The 16,277-nt window shown below is 26.4% G+C and overlaps 3 protein-coding genes across 3 annotated transcripts in view; all 3 read right to left on the reverse strand.

Annotated features, from left to right (window-relative positions):
- Window positions 1–3,719: 3,719 nt before the first annotated feature.
- On the reverse strand, window positions 3,720–5,196 carry LOC119681501 (putative deoxyribonuclease TATDN1). Its single transcript, XM_038094712.1, has 4 exons — window positions 4,791–5,196; window positions 4,549–4,728; window positions 3,890–4,490; window positions 3,720–3,835 (listed from the first exon to the last, which is right to left on the reverse strand). The coding sequence occupies exons 1-4, from the start codon at window positions 4,807–4,809 to the stop codon at window positions 3,727–3,729; spliced, it is 909 nt and encodes a 302-aa protein (XP_037950640.1). The 5' UTR covers window positions 4,810–5,196; the 3' UTR covers window positions 3,720–3,726.
- Window positions 5,197–5,275: 79 nt separating this feature from the next.
- Window positions 5,276–6,190, reverse strand: LOC119681502 (protein SGT1 homolog). Its single transcript, XM_038094713.1, has one exon. The coding sequence runs from the start codon at window positions 6,015–6,017 to the stop codon at window positions 5,469–5,471; it is 549 nt and encodes a 182-aa protein (XP_037950641.1). The 5' UTR covers window positions 6,018–6,190; the 3' UTR covers window positions 5,276–5,468.
- A 9,361-nt stretch (window positions 6,191–15,551) lies between these two features.
- Window positions 15,552–16,277, reverse strand: part of LOC119684072 (GTP-binding protein Di-Ras2) — a 59,608-nt gene continuing 58,882 nt past the window's right edge. Inside the window, exon 6 of the mRNA XM_038098020.1 lies at window positions 15,552–15,663. Coding sequence (XP_037953948.1) covers window positions 15,588–15,663 — 76 coding nt within the window. The 3' untranslated portion in view covers window positions 15,552–15,587. The remainder of the gene's footprint in view (window positions 15,664–16,277) is intronic.

Raw genomic sequence — 16,277 nt, forward strand, 5'->3', positions numbered from 1 at the left:
TTCATTCAAATCAAATGAAAATTAAATAGGGAAAATAATAAATAATACATACATTTATAAAATGCTAAATAAATACTATAAAATTAGTTGGTTATTTATATAAATATATTTGTAAACAACAAAAATATTAATTTTTGTTAATTATTATGATTTTATAAATTAAATTATTAAGTTAAAAATAATTTTTATTATTTTATTTTATTTTTTTTGAGCAAATACAAACATGGAAGACAAAGAAAAATATTTAAAATTTTTTCTTTAATTTAATTTTTTTTCTTTATACATAAAATAATTATTATTTAAAATAATTTTTTTTTTGGTTTTTTACTATTTCTAATTACAGAATTTATTTAACTCGAATTTATTTATATTTTATTTTAAGTAAATATATAAATATTTTCTATTGGAATTATTTTAAGTTTATTATGTAAATAATATTAATTAATTTATATATATTATAATTAATGAATTAAATTTATTGAATAAAATTATGAAATAATGATTTCGTTTTGTTTTATATTGAAAATATTTTTAAGCATATATAATAAAAAATTCGCTTGACTAAACCATAACCTCTCATAACAATAGCTACTATATACAATATTTATTTATATAAAGATATATATAAAAATTATTAATAAAGTAATTAAAAGTAATTAAAAAAGTCAATTGTTACTGTTAGAAAAGTATTTATTTTCTTAAAGTAACAAAATTATATATTCTCAAGCAATTTAACAAGTGAAGTATCTATCTAAGTAAAATATAATAACATTATTTAAGATTTCTATTATATATTCTAAATGTGAATGTTAACATACATTATTATATACAATTCGTAATATAATTTTTTATGTATGAGTATATATTAGTAGATTTTCACTTTTTTAATAAAACTAAATTAATAGTTAATAGAAATTATATAGGACTGAGTGTTTTTTATATATATATTTTGAATAAAAAATTATTTTTGTTTTTTGACTAAAAAAACTTTTAACTGGTTAAAGATATGTACTAATTCAACTAATATCGGCTCAGCAAAATTTCATATCATTTAAATTGTACTCAAGAATTTTTTTTAAATATATACAAAATCGTAAGAGGCTAATACAGACATATTAAAAAAAGAAAAAATAATAAATAATTTATAAGGAAACACTATTTCATATCAGTTTATTAATTTAGTTATAGTTTATATATCTAATTTCAATATAGTTCGTTCAATAGGCAATCGATTTTATTAAGCCCATTCAAATATTCATACTTTATAAAAAATCCTTAAAATATATACATATTATTAAATCCAATAAATTCTAATTCTTCACATTGCGCCGGATAACTATGTTCGGCTTTTTATGCTGTACTGCAAAAGTTATATATAAGTTATATTTAAACTTAATTTATATTTTAAATGCAGTAGAGCTTAAAGACTATAATGAATTATAGATTTTATTAGTGTGTATAAATTCTGAAATATTAGGTAAACTAAAACAATAAATAAATTTTATGTAAATAATATATTAGATATGTTATATTATTATTATTTTTTTAATTTATATTAATATAAATTATTAACTGCATTTAAATGTTACATATAGCTAACAAATAAATATTAATTCTTCTATTATATGTTTATATAGAAAACTCATTCTATCGTGAACAAAATTAATTAAATAAAATCAAATAAAGTTTAATGTTGCTTATAATTTTTATCCTTAATATATTCTAATTAAAATTCCGTAAATAAAAATACATTTTCATTAAATATTATAAAAATTGTATGTGTGCTATTATAATTAAAAATAAAAAACCAAAATGTTTATGAATATAAAATCATTAACATTAAAAAAATACTTGAAATACAATAATTAATATATCGTCATAATAATTTATAATTCTAAATGTGACATAATATATTCATACATATTTATAAATATATTTATATATGCATATACATATGTTAACTTTTTCTATGTATGTGTAAAAATATCACTGATAGTTTGCATCTCGTAAAATAAATAAACGCATAAAATGTGAATTTCAAAACTAAGTTTTTAAATATTTATTTGTGAGTTAACACTTTAATTAATTTTAAACTTAACTAAGAATAAGAAACTAAACTACCAGGAGGTCCTGCTTTTTATATAATTTTTTTTTTAAATATCAGGAATCACTTGTCTGGGACTGCACTTTAAACAACTGTTCAATAATCTCGGGGAAATAGACAAAAAATTTCAAAGGTTCACAAAAAGTACGAACTTAATCGAACAGAGATGACTACACAATCTAACACACTTCAATCAACCTCAACAGTATATTTTCAAGCAGAATATTTGATTGCAATTCAACAAATACATTGGTGGATACATACAAAGCAATAGGACGTTTTATTGCAGTCTATGCAGCTCCAACATGGACAACTCTGCGAGACTCAATAGAGTAAATCCAATATTGTCAAAGCGATTATGTGGGTGGCGATCTGCTGATCTGGCCACCTTCTTGCAGAATCCAAATTTATTCTTGTGAAAGATGATAACCGACTGATGTCTAAGCAATACCTGCTTGCGACCACTCTGTTGGATATTCCAATGATGTCTTATTCAGTACAGACTGAGTACAGACAAACTATCCACAGTATTTCAGAAAGATACTGTGAATACTAGACATGCCCTGGTAATCAGAATCGTACGAATGGTTCAAATACTTCAATTAAGATTTATAAAAGACCTGTTGTAGAGAACTTTATCCTTGTAATTTTATAACACAAATATATTATCTTATAAAACAAATATACGATGGGACTATGAAGACAATAGACAGTGTAGTTTTTAGAAGAATACAGTGAACCAAAAAATTATTATTATTAAGAAAGGATATTGTTCTGCAACTTAAAGATCTATTGTGCCAATTTATGAATTCGGAGTTTGATTTTCTCGATAAATTGTGAAGTTTACCGAGTCTAATTTCTTTATTCAATAAAAGATGCCCACCTAAGTCTTTTATTCATTTATTTTTTCATATATCAGTTGTCGGCCGAACTTAACACTAATTTTTCGGTTTTACTTCTTCCCTATTTTCTTTTTGTTTGTAAAAAGTACAGGGTCATCACACTGTATAGAGGTTATTACCTTTAAAGAAAATAGCGTTTTGGTGTATCGGTTAAAAAGGGTATGCTGCACTTCCTCGTTGGAAGTAGTCAGTTGCTCCGGAACGTTTGCTTACCCGCTTCTGAAATTCGTCAGCACTACATGTTTTGTCAGTAATCCTAAGAAATCGCTGAAGCTTAAAGTGCGGAAAAAGATAATGTAGACGGTTCACAATAATTTGTAATACATAATTTTAAATGAGAGTTCTACTAATCATTAATTAAGTTTTTTAACTGTATAAATTTTTCAGCATATTTTTTATTACATTTTAGACGGAAGACTAATAAGTTTTGGATTTTATGGTCTACTCGACTGTTGATAAATAGATCAAATTAACTGTTCTACATTCAGAATGCTGTATATTAACTTAATTCATCGTTATGATCGTCACACTTGGGATCTTTTTGTTGTTGGCGAGTTATAGTCTTAAAGTTTTATTATTTTTTAGCCTCTACCATTTACCGATAGTTTACAGATACGAAAATATTTTACGTTTTTCATTTTCTATTAATTTCAAATTTTTAGTGGCTATAACGAGTTATTGCTATTTTATATTTAAAAGATAAAATATTATTTAAAGATTTCAGTACTCTCTTTTATTAAAAAATAGTTCTAACGTATTGTCATAAAATATGTTTGCTAATTTTTCTACAGGTTGTTCCTTGATGCCGGCAATAACTTCCAGTACTTGACTAAGAGACATATTTATATATATTTGAATATACTTCAAAATAATTACTATTTACCTAATTTGGCATGGTTCACAGCGTCCATCTATCAATGTTTCGGCAGTCCATTTTTCTTTCTTCTTTACAGTTGCAAATTTAGTTTTAACATATTTTGAGCTTGCATGCGAAGGTCGTATACCACACCATGGACAGTCGGTTTCAATCATAATTTTATCATTAGGAATTTGTTTAACAACTTCTAAATTTTCGGCAGTTTTTAGCGAGCAACCATTTAGACCAATGTACAGACCGTCGAATGATAAAATTTTGAGAGCTTCATCTAATGTACCATCGAAACTATGTACAACACCGCCAGCACAAACTTTATCACGATTTCGTGTTAATATTTCCATAAAATCATCATGTGCATTACGACAATGTAAAAATAAAGGAAGCTTAAATTCAGCAGCAAAATTTAGTTGCTTTTCAAAGTATATTTTTTGTGTTTCTTTTTCACAGAAATGTAAGCGATCATAATCTAATCCGCATTCCCCAATTGCTATTATTTTACTAATATTATTAGAAATTTTTGAACGTAGTCCCTGGTAATATTGTTCGGGATCAGGTAGAAATTCACCACAACGTGTTGGATGACAGCCCATTGTCACAAAAAGTCGCTCTAAATGCAAAAACAATGTGATAAAAATATTGTGTAAACTTGTTGAATTCTAAAGTACCATCTTGATTGGACAATGCCAAAGCTTCGCCTGCTTCATTTAATGTACCAACAGTTATGAACATTTTCTGCAAACCTTGTTTCCATGCTCTTTCAAGCACCAAGTGAAAATCATTTTGATGTTTCTGAACACCGCCGTAAATTCCACGAAACATGCTATCAGTCAAATTAGCACCAATATCTGAAATTTTTGTTTATTTTTTATAACGTTTTTGTTGGTACTAATCTAAGTTATTTTGTTACCAATATATTTAAGAGCCATTATTTAAAATTAACAACAAATGAAACTCAACAATGTGAATTATAGGAACCTCAAAACAGCTGATTGTCATTATTTGAAAAAGTCGCAGTTTTACAGGCACTGATAATACAGCAAGTTTTTTAATCATTGTATGTTGTTAACAACAACTAAAAACAGCTTGTTTGACTCAACACTTTTGACAAAAATGACCATTAAGGGCTATTAAAATAACATAATTATTTCTTTGGGCATTGTAAGTAATCAATGAATCATGATATAATAACAAATAGTTTTGCAGAAGATTAAGTAGATTATATCAAAATAACAGTTACAATAACTAAATATAATCTAGAAGCTTCAAACAGCTGATTACAAAAATTTCGCGACACAACAGTTAGAGTGTCACCACTATAATAAAATTATATTTTCCGCTCTTTGTTTTGTGTTTACTGAAAGTTGTCGGTTATTTTGCAAAAACAACAGTTTGTCAATTTTAGAAATATCTGGTGAAAAATTTATTTAAATTGTTTTAACATGTTAATTTATAAATAGCAAATTAGTTGAATTACCTTTAACATAAGTGAAATAACAAAATAAATAATTAAAGCATTGGGGGCTCACATTGAGTATATCTACGTGTACATTGGGGTTATTATAATATAGCAGGCAATTGGTAAGTCTTATTCATATTTTCTAAATTCCGTTCCCTCTGGCGGTTGAATTTTAACTTTATCCTTGGATACTTCATTCCAATTAGTGCTCAATACAGTACCACCTGATTCAGAAAATGACTTATTCATAGCCTTTTGTACCTCTGGCGAGGATGAACTATATATTTTCTTAAACAGACGTTGTAAAGCGTCCTCGTTTTGAGCTTCAGCTTCTTCAGATTTTTCAACTTCTTTTGCTATACCATCCCAATTCTTTTTATGTATTGTGGGCAGTCCAACGGCAGCGGTAGCATTTGACTCTTGAAACTCTAAACTATTCCAGCGTTCTCCTACTTCTTTGGCAAGATTTATTTCAATTTTAGTGGAGTAAGCTTTGTGCGAAGAGCGCTCAACATTAATAGGACGAAATAAATTTACGTTGAACTCGTAGTCCTCTGCAGACACCTCAAGCCGCTCTGGAGTGATATTAACTTTGTATTTCTTCTCAACTGCGTTTTTGAGCATTATGGTGACGACTACGGCGGTTTCTGATTGGTACCAATCATGGCGTACAGACATTTTGTTTAATTATTTGTTTTTCCAAAATCAACTGAAAAACTAAGTTCCTCTTTCTTTGTCTTTGTTCTTTACTTGTAAAAATTTTGATGAACTTATTTTTGATTTGTTTCTACTGCAATTGAAGTTTCTAAATATATGTGAGAAAAGCAAAACATATGAATGCAGAGTTGTATTTTTTAGTATTTCAATTTCAAAATTAGGGTGGATTATAGAATATTTATTTCACTATGATTTTGACATTAATGTCATGACATATTATACATACATACATATTGTACGTACATAATAAATTGTATTAAATATCATGTATATGTTTTATAATTATATACCGTTGATTCTAAAGAAAATATAAATATTAAAATTCTTTAAAAATAAATTTTTATGTAATAGTATAAATTTATTACACTTTTCAATCCAAAAAATATATAATTGTGATATCAAGCCAAGTAATTTTCTTTCTTTTATTTATATTTTCTTTTTAAAAATTTAAGATATTTATTATGTTAATAAAATAAAAGGTTTTTTTTTTTGTATATATCATAATATCAGTAAAATAATTATCATAAATAAAAAAAATTATTTTTAGAAAATTGCATTTATCGTTGCTCAATTCTTAGTTGCTTTTATTAGTTTCATTTATAAATTAATTTAATTAAGCATTAATATTATTTAAACTTGTAAATAACTTAAATGTTCTGTGGCAGCAGAAAGATATATTAAATCTAAAAATTTAATATTTAATTAAATAACAGTTGACGAATTACAAACTCGGGAAAAGCATTCGGTATATATTAATGTTCTATTATGATATAGAAAAGAAATCATCATAAACATAGAGAAAAGATTTATACTGTTTAATGTAGTGCTGTTCAGGTTATTCGGATTATTAAATATTTTTAAATAGTTTGAACTCTTCGTATAACTATATATTTATTAGAATATTAGTAAAATCCAAATAGTTTGAACTGTCCTAAAAGTTAATATTGTGCCTGTGGTATAATAGGTTATAATTCTCACATAGCACACGGCCTAAGAATAACAAAATAACTTACTTGGCTGGAACAACAATAACTTACTTGCGAACGTGACACTAAAACTAAATTGGAGTATTCTGATACCTGTAATATTATGATGATTTTAATAAGATCAAAACAAATGATCAACACTTGTTCCCCCATTTCGTTGATGTCATATTGTATTAAAGTCGTTAACGATATATGAGATATGATTGTTAAAGTGTGTCGCTTATAAGATAGTATTTAGTTTTATAGCGTAGCAAGATTAAAAAAGGTATTTCTTTCTGCATGGAAATAAGCCACTGTAACTTTTTACCATAATTTCTAACTAAATTGACTAAATCAACCCGTTATCGGATTGCGACTTGACGCAGCACTTTTCTCCCGCCTCTGATGCATGGGTGCCTCCTGTATTCTCCTACATCAAGTGCGGTTAATGTTCCTTTACATTGATCACTTCACCGAAGACACGATTTATTTCTACGTCTTTTTCCTTCAACTGCCGTTTCAATCAGCTATTTTGGTGAAGCAATGTCATCTATTCTCATGATGTGACCAACTCAGCGAAGCAGTTTGATGTTAATTTGTTGCATTATATCAATATCAAGATTAAGCTCGTATGCCTCGTGGTTCATTTGGATGCGGTAGCCGTCGCCAACTCGTAGAGGAAAACTCCTAGTGCTGCTTGGCATTCTGTGATACCATTAATGCTTATGCGCCATACAGAAGCACAGATAGGATGAGCTTCCTATAGAACGTTAGTTTTTCTTTCGTGAGATATGCAGCCTGATATTGGTATTGTTCGTCACAGCGGTACCAGGATAAATAAATTCTTGACAGATTCGATAGTATATAGAACAATATTACAATATTATTGAAAAATGCCATAAAATCAAAACTAAACATTGATGGATTGAATTTAAAAATTTAAATGAGGTTTTGGATTTTTTTATTCACTTTCATTAATTTCATCATATTTTTCAGCATTATATTTTAGTTTTGTTAAGGTTGACAGTCAGTGATGGAGAATAGAAAACTCTATCAGTAGTTAACACTGTCAGAGGGTACTTCATTTCCTTAAGTATCTGTCCCATTTATACAAAGTGAGGATCACTGTGATTTAGCATAGGTCGATTTAATTCAATTTCTAAATTGAATAGTGTGAAATCAGCCTCCTAATGGTATCACTTTATGATATCCTAATGGTGATATCTCACCCAAATGTTAGGTAAATCATAAGTAAGCCTCATATTTCTCTGTAATGTAATTGTATCTACCACCTGAATTTGGTGCTCATACAGCAATGCTAGGAACTACATTTAAAAGTAAAAATTTCCCTGACTTTTATTAGATATGATATAATTTATTTACAAAATTATTTATTGATAAGTGAATTTTATTTTTAAAAAAATATCTTAATAAAATTATACCTTTGGCGTTCTTTTCTTACCATGACAAAGTGATGCCCATTAAATTTATTTTAATATAAAAAGTCTTGTGGTTCTCAAATTACTTAAAAACAAAATTTATATTAAATTTTGGGTTTGACGTTTTAATTTTTAAGTCAATAATAATTATGAGTCTAATTAAAAAATAAGGAGACTAATTGCACTTCTTAACTATTAAATGGGCAAGACCGCACTTAATAACATCCTCATCTGCTAATTTTGAGGTGCTTGTTGTGAGAGATTGTTGTGTAGTGGTTTTTGTGTGCTTCTCATATGCTTCGGTTTGTGGTCAGTTGGAGTAATGATATGATGTTGCTTTATTACAATATTACTTACGCTGGTCAATATGTATACTTTGTGACCACATTCACGTATATTTCTTTATTAGATAGAGCAGCGAAAGACTTTTCACTTTCATGGTCCTGTGCTCTTCATTCGTGGTCAGATTCAAGTTCATTGTTGTGTTACTTTTTGTAATTAAATTGTCTCAATTTACAGAGAACAAGGATAAGGTTACATATTGCAGGATACAACATTCAATTACCAATAATTTCCTGTTGTCGGAGTTGTAGCAGGAATACAACTTGTGGAAGTTCAATTTGCTTCGAAGATTTATTTGCAATGAGAACTGAAATTTGTTAAATGAAATTATTTATAAAATTTAAATTTCCAGTTTCAGTTTAGCTTTTTGATGTAAATATATTTAATTTGTTTAATTTAAATTCGATAAAAATAATTCAATAACTTGTACTAATTAAATTTTCTTGACTGTATTTAAAAATAGTTAAAATATATAAAATGAAATGCTAGACCTGCGGACTTTAGAAAATCTTTAATGTAGAACGCCACAACATTCAAAAAGAGAGCCAATAAAAACCTTTCCGGAAATTCTATAAGATGTCCTTTGACTATTTCTTTAACCACTTTTTTTCCCATAATATTTTTGTGCGGTTTAAGCTGAAAATGAAAACACAATTTATAAAGAATATATCTAATATATCTTTCCATAATTCTTTAAAAATATATTCAAAGAAATTTTTATAGAAATTATAAATAGAAATTATAAATTAGAAATTAGAAATTATAGTCGTCTATACTATTTCTTTAATAACCTTTTTCCCCTATAGTATTTTTTTCATCTTTTAATTTGAGATGAAAGTACAATTTTTAAAGAATAAATCTAAATTTAATTATTTAGATTACTATTTTGCAATTACTTTTAAAATATATTTTCATAGAAGTATTCTGTCAGCCAGCTCCTATTTTTTAAATAAATTTTTTCTCCTGCAATATATTTTTATGCTTTTGAAGAATATTTCTAAATTAAATGCATTGCGAGAGCTATTACGGTTATTTTTTAGTTACTTTTTAGAAATATGAGGAAAAAAATTTGCAGACCTTACGCTTAATAGTATAGATCACCATCAATCAAATCAATTTCTTATCTCAGCGAACGAAATATCATGTAAAATATTCACGCTAAACAGGGCAGACTTATAAACACTATCTGGTTACCTTCAAAATTGCTTAAACCTGCTATATCACTTATAAGAAGTTAGGGTTTGTTGGGACTGATGTTCATTTTTTGTGACATGGATATCGAAAGTTCAAAGCATATTCCTTGTAAGTCTTCAGATGGACTAAATCACTCCAAAAAATTCCTATAATTTTTATTTTGGGGTCTATAAAAACATTCACCAGAACAGAATAGATTAAGTGCTCTTCTCTAGATTTAGTTTTGGACTTTGTTCACAAAGCTTTAAAGGGCTTTGTGTAATCAATTGTGAAATTGGTACAATAGGACTCTTCTGAACGTAGTACCGGCTGTTGGACGATTTCACATCAAGCCTTTAATAATTATATAAAACAGGTAGATAAATTACATGTTGGAAATTGTTGATTCATCTAGTATTACTCTTATATAAATCTTGAATCCATTTATATTTAATAAAAGTCTCATTCTCAATTATTATTTTTGTTTACTTTTAAAGGAAAAGACAAACATATAAATGTATTTTATATTTTTAATCAAATTACTTTTTCTCTGTATTATTAACATTTGAAGCACCTGCGATTTCAGTTGAATTGTTATGGTATTACATTTTCCCCTTGCAGTCATCGAACCGAGTCTTAATTTCATGATCTCAACAAAATCGTGTCGTTGCATACTGAAATCCTACTTTATATGGTTATTGCATTAATTAAAACACAATTGCACAGCAAATATAGGCAAATCCAAGTAGTAAGAATTCACTTAAAAATAATTACATCGCAAAGGACTCACCATTCCCCATAAGCCATTAAAAAAATTCTTACATTAATACAAAATATATTTTGCTTTTGCCACTTTAATGATTTAATTAATTAATGGACATTTATTTAAATACATATTCATAAAGTCGTACATTTAATTTAAATATATTATTTGTTTTTTCATTTGACCTCGTCATGGTTCATATCATACTACGTCCTTTCATTTTTAATAGTCATTCGCATATATCCGCATTACTACGCGTTTATTGCATTTAAATTTATTTAATAATTTTATTTATTTAATAAAATCCTTTGGATGTAAATATTTATGTGTACTTAAGTGTAAATTATGTCCGATTCCATCAGTTATTCTTTCTTTTTCATTATTTTTACACACTTTATGATATTTCATAAAGAGTTTATTAAAGAATTTATTTGAAAATGAATAATTACATTTATATGATAATTTTTATAAATCCTTTTAATATTGTATATATATCAATAATATTAATAATAAATAAATTTACTATTCCATTTGCTATTTAACATGTGTAAAAACAATTTATTTACAAACAATACGATAAACAACAATTATTTAACACTTATTTATATTTAATAACCCTTGTTATATATAATATATATAATAAATTGATATATTTTCATTTAGGTTATGTTAAAATCTGAAATTTATTTAAATTTACATCTAAAAGTTTTTTACTATAATTATAATTAATTAATTATAATTAATACTGAAATTTTACTAAAACTTTAAATTTACTTAGTTTAGTATTTAATATATTAAAACTAATATAAATTTTAAATATTTATATTAATTTTAATTAGTTTTGATCACAATTCACTTTGCATCGTTAATATTTTTACACGATTTACAATGGTTTATTATTAAATATCTTTCGTTACTTTACTAATTATTGAAATAATTTTTGTTTTTTTTTTCATTTAATATATAAAAATGTATATGCATAGGGCTAAATTCGGTAGAAGCGATTAAGTCGTTTTAGTTTGGTAGATTCTCCATATTAAGGACTAGATAAAGTATTAAAATAATAATAAATACATAAGAAAACTCTTAATTGATATATGAAGAGCTGATTAGGAGTCGATTAAGAAATGAGCAGAAGTACATTAAAACTTAATTAAGTGTAAATGAAGAGTATTTCAATAATAGATTTTCGTAATGATTGATGAGATGATAATGAGCCCTGATTAAAGTCAATTCAGTATAAGCAAAGAAAATAATAATATTTCTTTAACTTTAATATTTTTAGAAAATTATGACTAAATAGGTATTTACGGGTAACTTGACTTCTTTTAAATAATTTCATAAAATAAATAAAAATATAAAATTAATACAATAAAAAAATTGGTTTGTTGAAAATTTTTTTTTGAATATAAATAAAAAAAATCAAAGTATTAAATTAATCTTTTCTAAAGCGAAAAGTAAGACTACTGAACATGAAAGTGTTTCTATAAGACAATTCTAAGAATTTAGGTTATGCTAACTTCTCTTAGTTATTTATTAATTACAATAAATTTGAATAAACAAATATCAAAATTCAAAATATATGAAGAAATATTATTTGATTTGGTTTTATTACACCGTTTGTATAGCTATTGACTTGGAAATTCTTCTCTATCTCTCTCATATATTTTTTTTAGTTTACAATGGTATAACCTATTTGCACTATTTGTCTACGATCGAAAGGCTTGACGGGTGGGTTCGTATGTATTATTCTTTTTTGGGAAATTGGTTGTGGTAGAGATAAAATTTAATATCCCGTTTTCAAGCCAGTAAAAATGACAAAAAACGAATTAAGTAGAATAATGTTGGTCAATCTATGTAGGTTTACATACCTAAGGGTTTTTCCGCTATAGTTCTACATAAAGTCGAAAAGACGAAGTGGCGCTAAAATTGCTGAGACAAATTTTCATATCTTTAATTGCGATGGAAGTTTTTAATTTTTTAATGTTCTTTGCAGTAAATAAATTGCTAACAGTGAAAATTTATAAAAATGTTTTTTTTTCTTCTATCCTCGCAAATATTTAGAGCAAGTTTTTACTCACTATAATTACTTGGCCATAACAACCCGTTATCGAGTTTCAGCTATGTTACGTGTGTGCTTTCTTAAGACCCGTACATGCACCGCGGTTAGTCTACGATTAATCAACGTGACTACTTCACTATAGATTTGGTGTTCTTCTACGTCTTCCTAACTGCGTTTTAAATATTTTTATCGCTGGAACATCATCATTCTGACGGCATTAATAAACCAGAGAAGTCCATGGATGTTAATTTGTTGAATGATGTATATGTCTTAAAAAGGCAGTATAAGGTTTGTGGTTCACTTGGATGCAGTAGTCATCGTCAACTCGTAAAAGACGGAAGATCTTAACAAGTATTCTGTCAAACACTCCGTTTGTTGTTTTATCATTCTGTGAAAGCTTTAAAACTTCAGTGTCTTATAAAGAAATACAGTTAGGATACGTGACCTATAAAGAGTATGTTTTGTCCGTCTTAAGAGAGAGTTTTACCTCCCAAATGGGTACTCAGAAGATAAATAGTAGCACCTATTTGCAACGTTATTTTTTCATCTGATTTACAGACTGATATGGTGGATAAAATTTTGACACTTTTGAAAATATCGCCGTCAGCAATCACCTCACCTTGTTGTAGTCTTTTTCTACATATGTTAAACTCTTCTTTTAATAAGTAGTTGATAGATTTTAAGCTTTATTAAACCTTTTCACGTTATATTAAGAAGAAATCCAACACAACACTCTCATTGAGACGAATCGTAGAGTTATCAGTCTAACTGTAAGTTTGCTTACAGATCATTGCCCATTAGGGAACCATGCTAGAAGAATATTTTTACCATTGACGATGAAAGTGCCTCTTTCCGCTTTACTATTCTAATGTTCTCTCTTTTTGAAGATCTTAGTCAACTCCTAGACTTCCCATCACATAGCATTTTAAGCTTTACCAAAGTTTTAATGTGGTTTTTAAGTTTCTGAGTTTTTTCCTTATACGATAACACAATAGGTCAATAGGCTTAAGTGGAGACTTTTTTGATCGCTGTTATAACTTAAGCTAACTTAAGTCTGCTATACTCAATGGCAATGAAAATAAATTGTTGCTTTTGTCTAATTGGTTGTTGTAGTGTCAAAAAGGACAAACCAGGATGCAAATCATTTCAAAACTTAAGAAAATTGATGAGTTTGGTGCGTTGGTAATAGTTGTTTTTAATAAATAAAATTATATATAAAAAATAAAATAGTAACATCTATTAACATTTATTCCTAAGATTTTTAAAGGAATGTATAATACATATTCTAATAAATTATAATATACAGAATTCTTAAGAGTTTAATCATTTTTATTTTGTATCAACTACATGCTTATAAAAAGTATGTATAACCTTAAAGTTCTTTTTGTAGTATGCATTATTAGTAGATCTACATTTATTAGTAGATATTTCAAATATTTCCTTGAATTTATAATTTTTCTATTATTTTAGTTAAGTGCTTTGCGAACTGATAATGTAGTAGTGAGTACATATTTAAAAAAAATAAACTAAATTTTTGTGCAATTAAACACATTAAAGAGTATGTGTTTCTTATATATAAGAATTATTTTTCTACTTCATGCGTGTATTTTAAAATTTATTTAGATTTTAGTTAAATTCTATTTAATTAAGTTTGTAAAAATTTGCCTAAAATTAATTACTCCTCCATATAAAAATCATTTTTTGAAGTACAAAAAAATTTTGTTTTTGCTATAATTTTAATATTAACTAATTTAAAAATTATTAATTACAAACAATGTTATTTACAAAAAATACAAATTATCTTAATTATTTTAATTAACATGAAAGAGAACAGAAGAGCCAAGAAATTATTGGATTCGTTACAAACTTCTGACTTCCGTTGTAAAATCCTGAAGTTCATTAAAATAAGACATCATAATTTTAATGAGACTCGTTAATGTTGGAATGTTAAAACATATTTATGACTAATTTCTTTCTAACTCAAGGATGTTGTTTTTTTGTGAAACAAGGAAGCAGCTGCCAAAACGGATATGTACTTGAAATCTTTTGTTATAAAAGAAATTATAAATGCAAATCAGTAAAAAGAAAGAAAGATATTAGGAGCAAATTAAAGCTGGTCCCATCGTTTTTTTGTGCGAATTTAATTTTTTTTTTGGTTTACTGAAATTATAACACACAATTTACATAATTTATTTTTTAATTAAAAAAACATAATTCAAAAAGAAACATTATACTTTGTTTTGATATATAACAAATTTTTGCCCATATTTTTTTACTTGCAATTGTATAGTAACTGGTTTACTTTTGAATATATAAAGTATTATAGTGTTGAGTATCGTAGCATTAAAATTTGTATATTAAGCATACATTTATAGATATTTGAAAAAGTATTACATACGAATATATCCTACCAGACTAGCATTTTATTTATACATATTCAAGCAATTACAAAACTTTTTACTAAACTATTTCTACACAGATATCATTGCATATTTGTTACTAGCAGTATAAAAATTTAATCTAACAACTTCTCATAACCATCTCAGTTAATATTTACTTACTTAATAATATTAATATAATATATTTTAAATGGATTTTAACAATTGTCACAAAATACAAGTATCAAATGCACATTAATTAACAAATACCTAATTTTATATATACTTGTAATAAATTTTTTAAATATTTTATTTTTGATGTAAAAAAATTTTATTTTCTCATAGTCTAGATAAATCTAATCAGTGAGTAGATTTTGAAGCATTTTACCCTGTTTTTAAGTTAATTCATTTATTGGACATTGCAATCTTCCGGTGCGTTGTTGATCTGTTGTTTAGTTTTGCGTGAAGCACGTCTTATAAGTGAGCTGCAAAAACAAAAATTAATTAAAATAAATATTCAATAAAAATTCAAAATGAGTTAGTTTTAAATCAAGTTTTAATAGAGACGTACTTTGAATAGTATTGAATTACAACAACCTAATTTTTTTATTATTTATTAATCAATTGAGTTTTTGGCTAACCATACAGCTGTTTCGAGTATTGCCAAATACCCATCAACAGCGGTTTCGGAATTAATTCTTTTATTTAATTTTTCATAAATAGTTTTTTTAAAACTGCAAGTACTAAGGATTGTGCTAAGACTTGTGCCCTGCCAAATTTCAAGCTCCGAATCAGTGTTCATTACCCAAAAGCCGTACATCACTTGTATGTTCGAACTTGGAGTTTTGCCAATTTGTTGTGAAAATTCATTAACAAATCCACTTGCTGTAATATATTATATTTATAATATATTATATATAACATATATTTTTAATTGTTAAAACTTTTTAAAGGCTATTCTTTTTGTTAAGGCATTATTTATTGTATTATTTCTTGTGCATAGATCCTAATGTTACTCTACGCTTCGCTCAGGCGAAAAAAAGAAAATTTGAACAAATCACTTTTTTTAAGATTTTTTTCCCATTATAGTTCTATATTA

Source organism: Teleopsis dalmanni, chromosome 2 (assembly GCF_002237135.1).
Source record: "Teleopsis dalmanni isolate 2A chromosome 2, ASM223713v2, whole genome shotgun sequence".
Taxonomy (NCBI): domain Eukaryota; kingdom Metazoa; phylum Arthropoda; class Insecta; order Diptera; family Diopsidae; genus Teleopsis; species Teleopsis dalmanni.

Bases quoted from the DNA above. Each gene is read 5' to 3' on its own strand.
- LOC119681501 (XM_038094712.1), bottom strand. The intron at 4,491-4,548 runs GTACTTTAGAAT...TTTTGCATTTAG, and splicing joins GGCATTGTCCAATCAAGATG to AGCGACTTTTTGTGACAATG. The intron at 3,836-3,889 runs GTAAATAGTAAT...TATGTCTCTTAG, and splicing joins TGTGAACCATGCCAAATTAG to TCAAGTACTGGAAGTTATTG.
- LOC119681502 (XM_038094713.1), bottom strand. From the start codon at position 6,017: ATGTCTGTACGCCATGATTGGTACCAATCAGAAACCGCCGTAGTCGTC.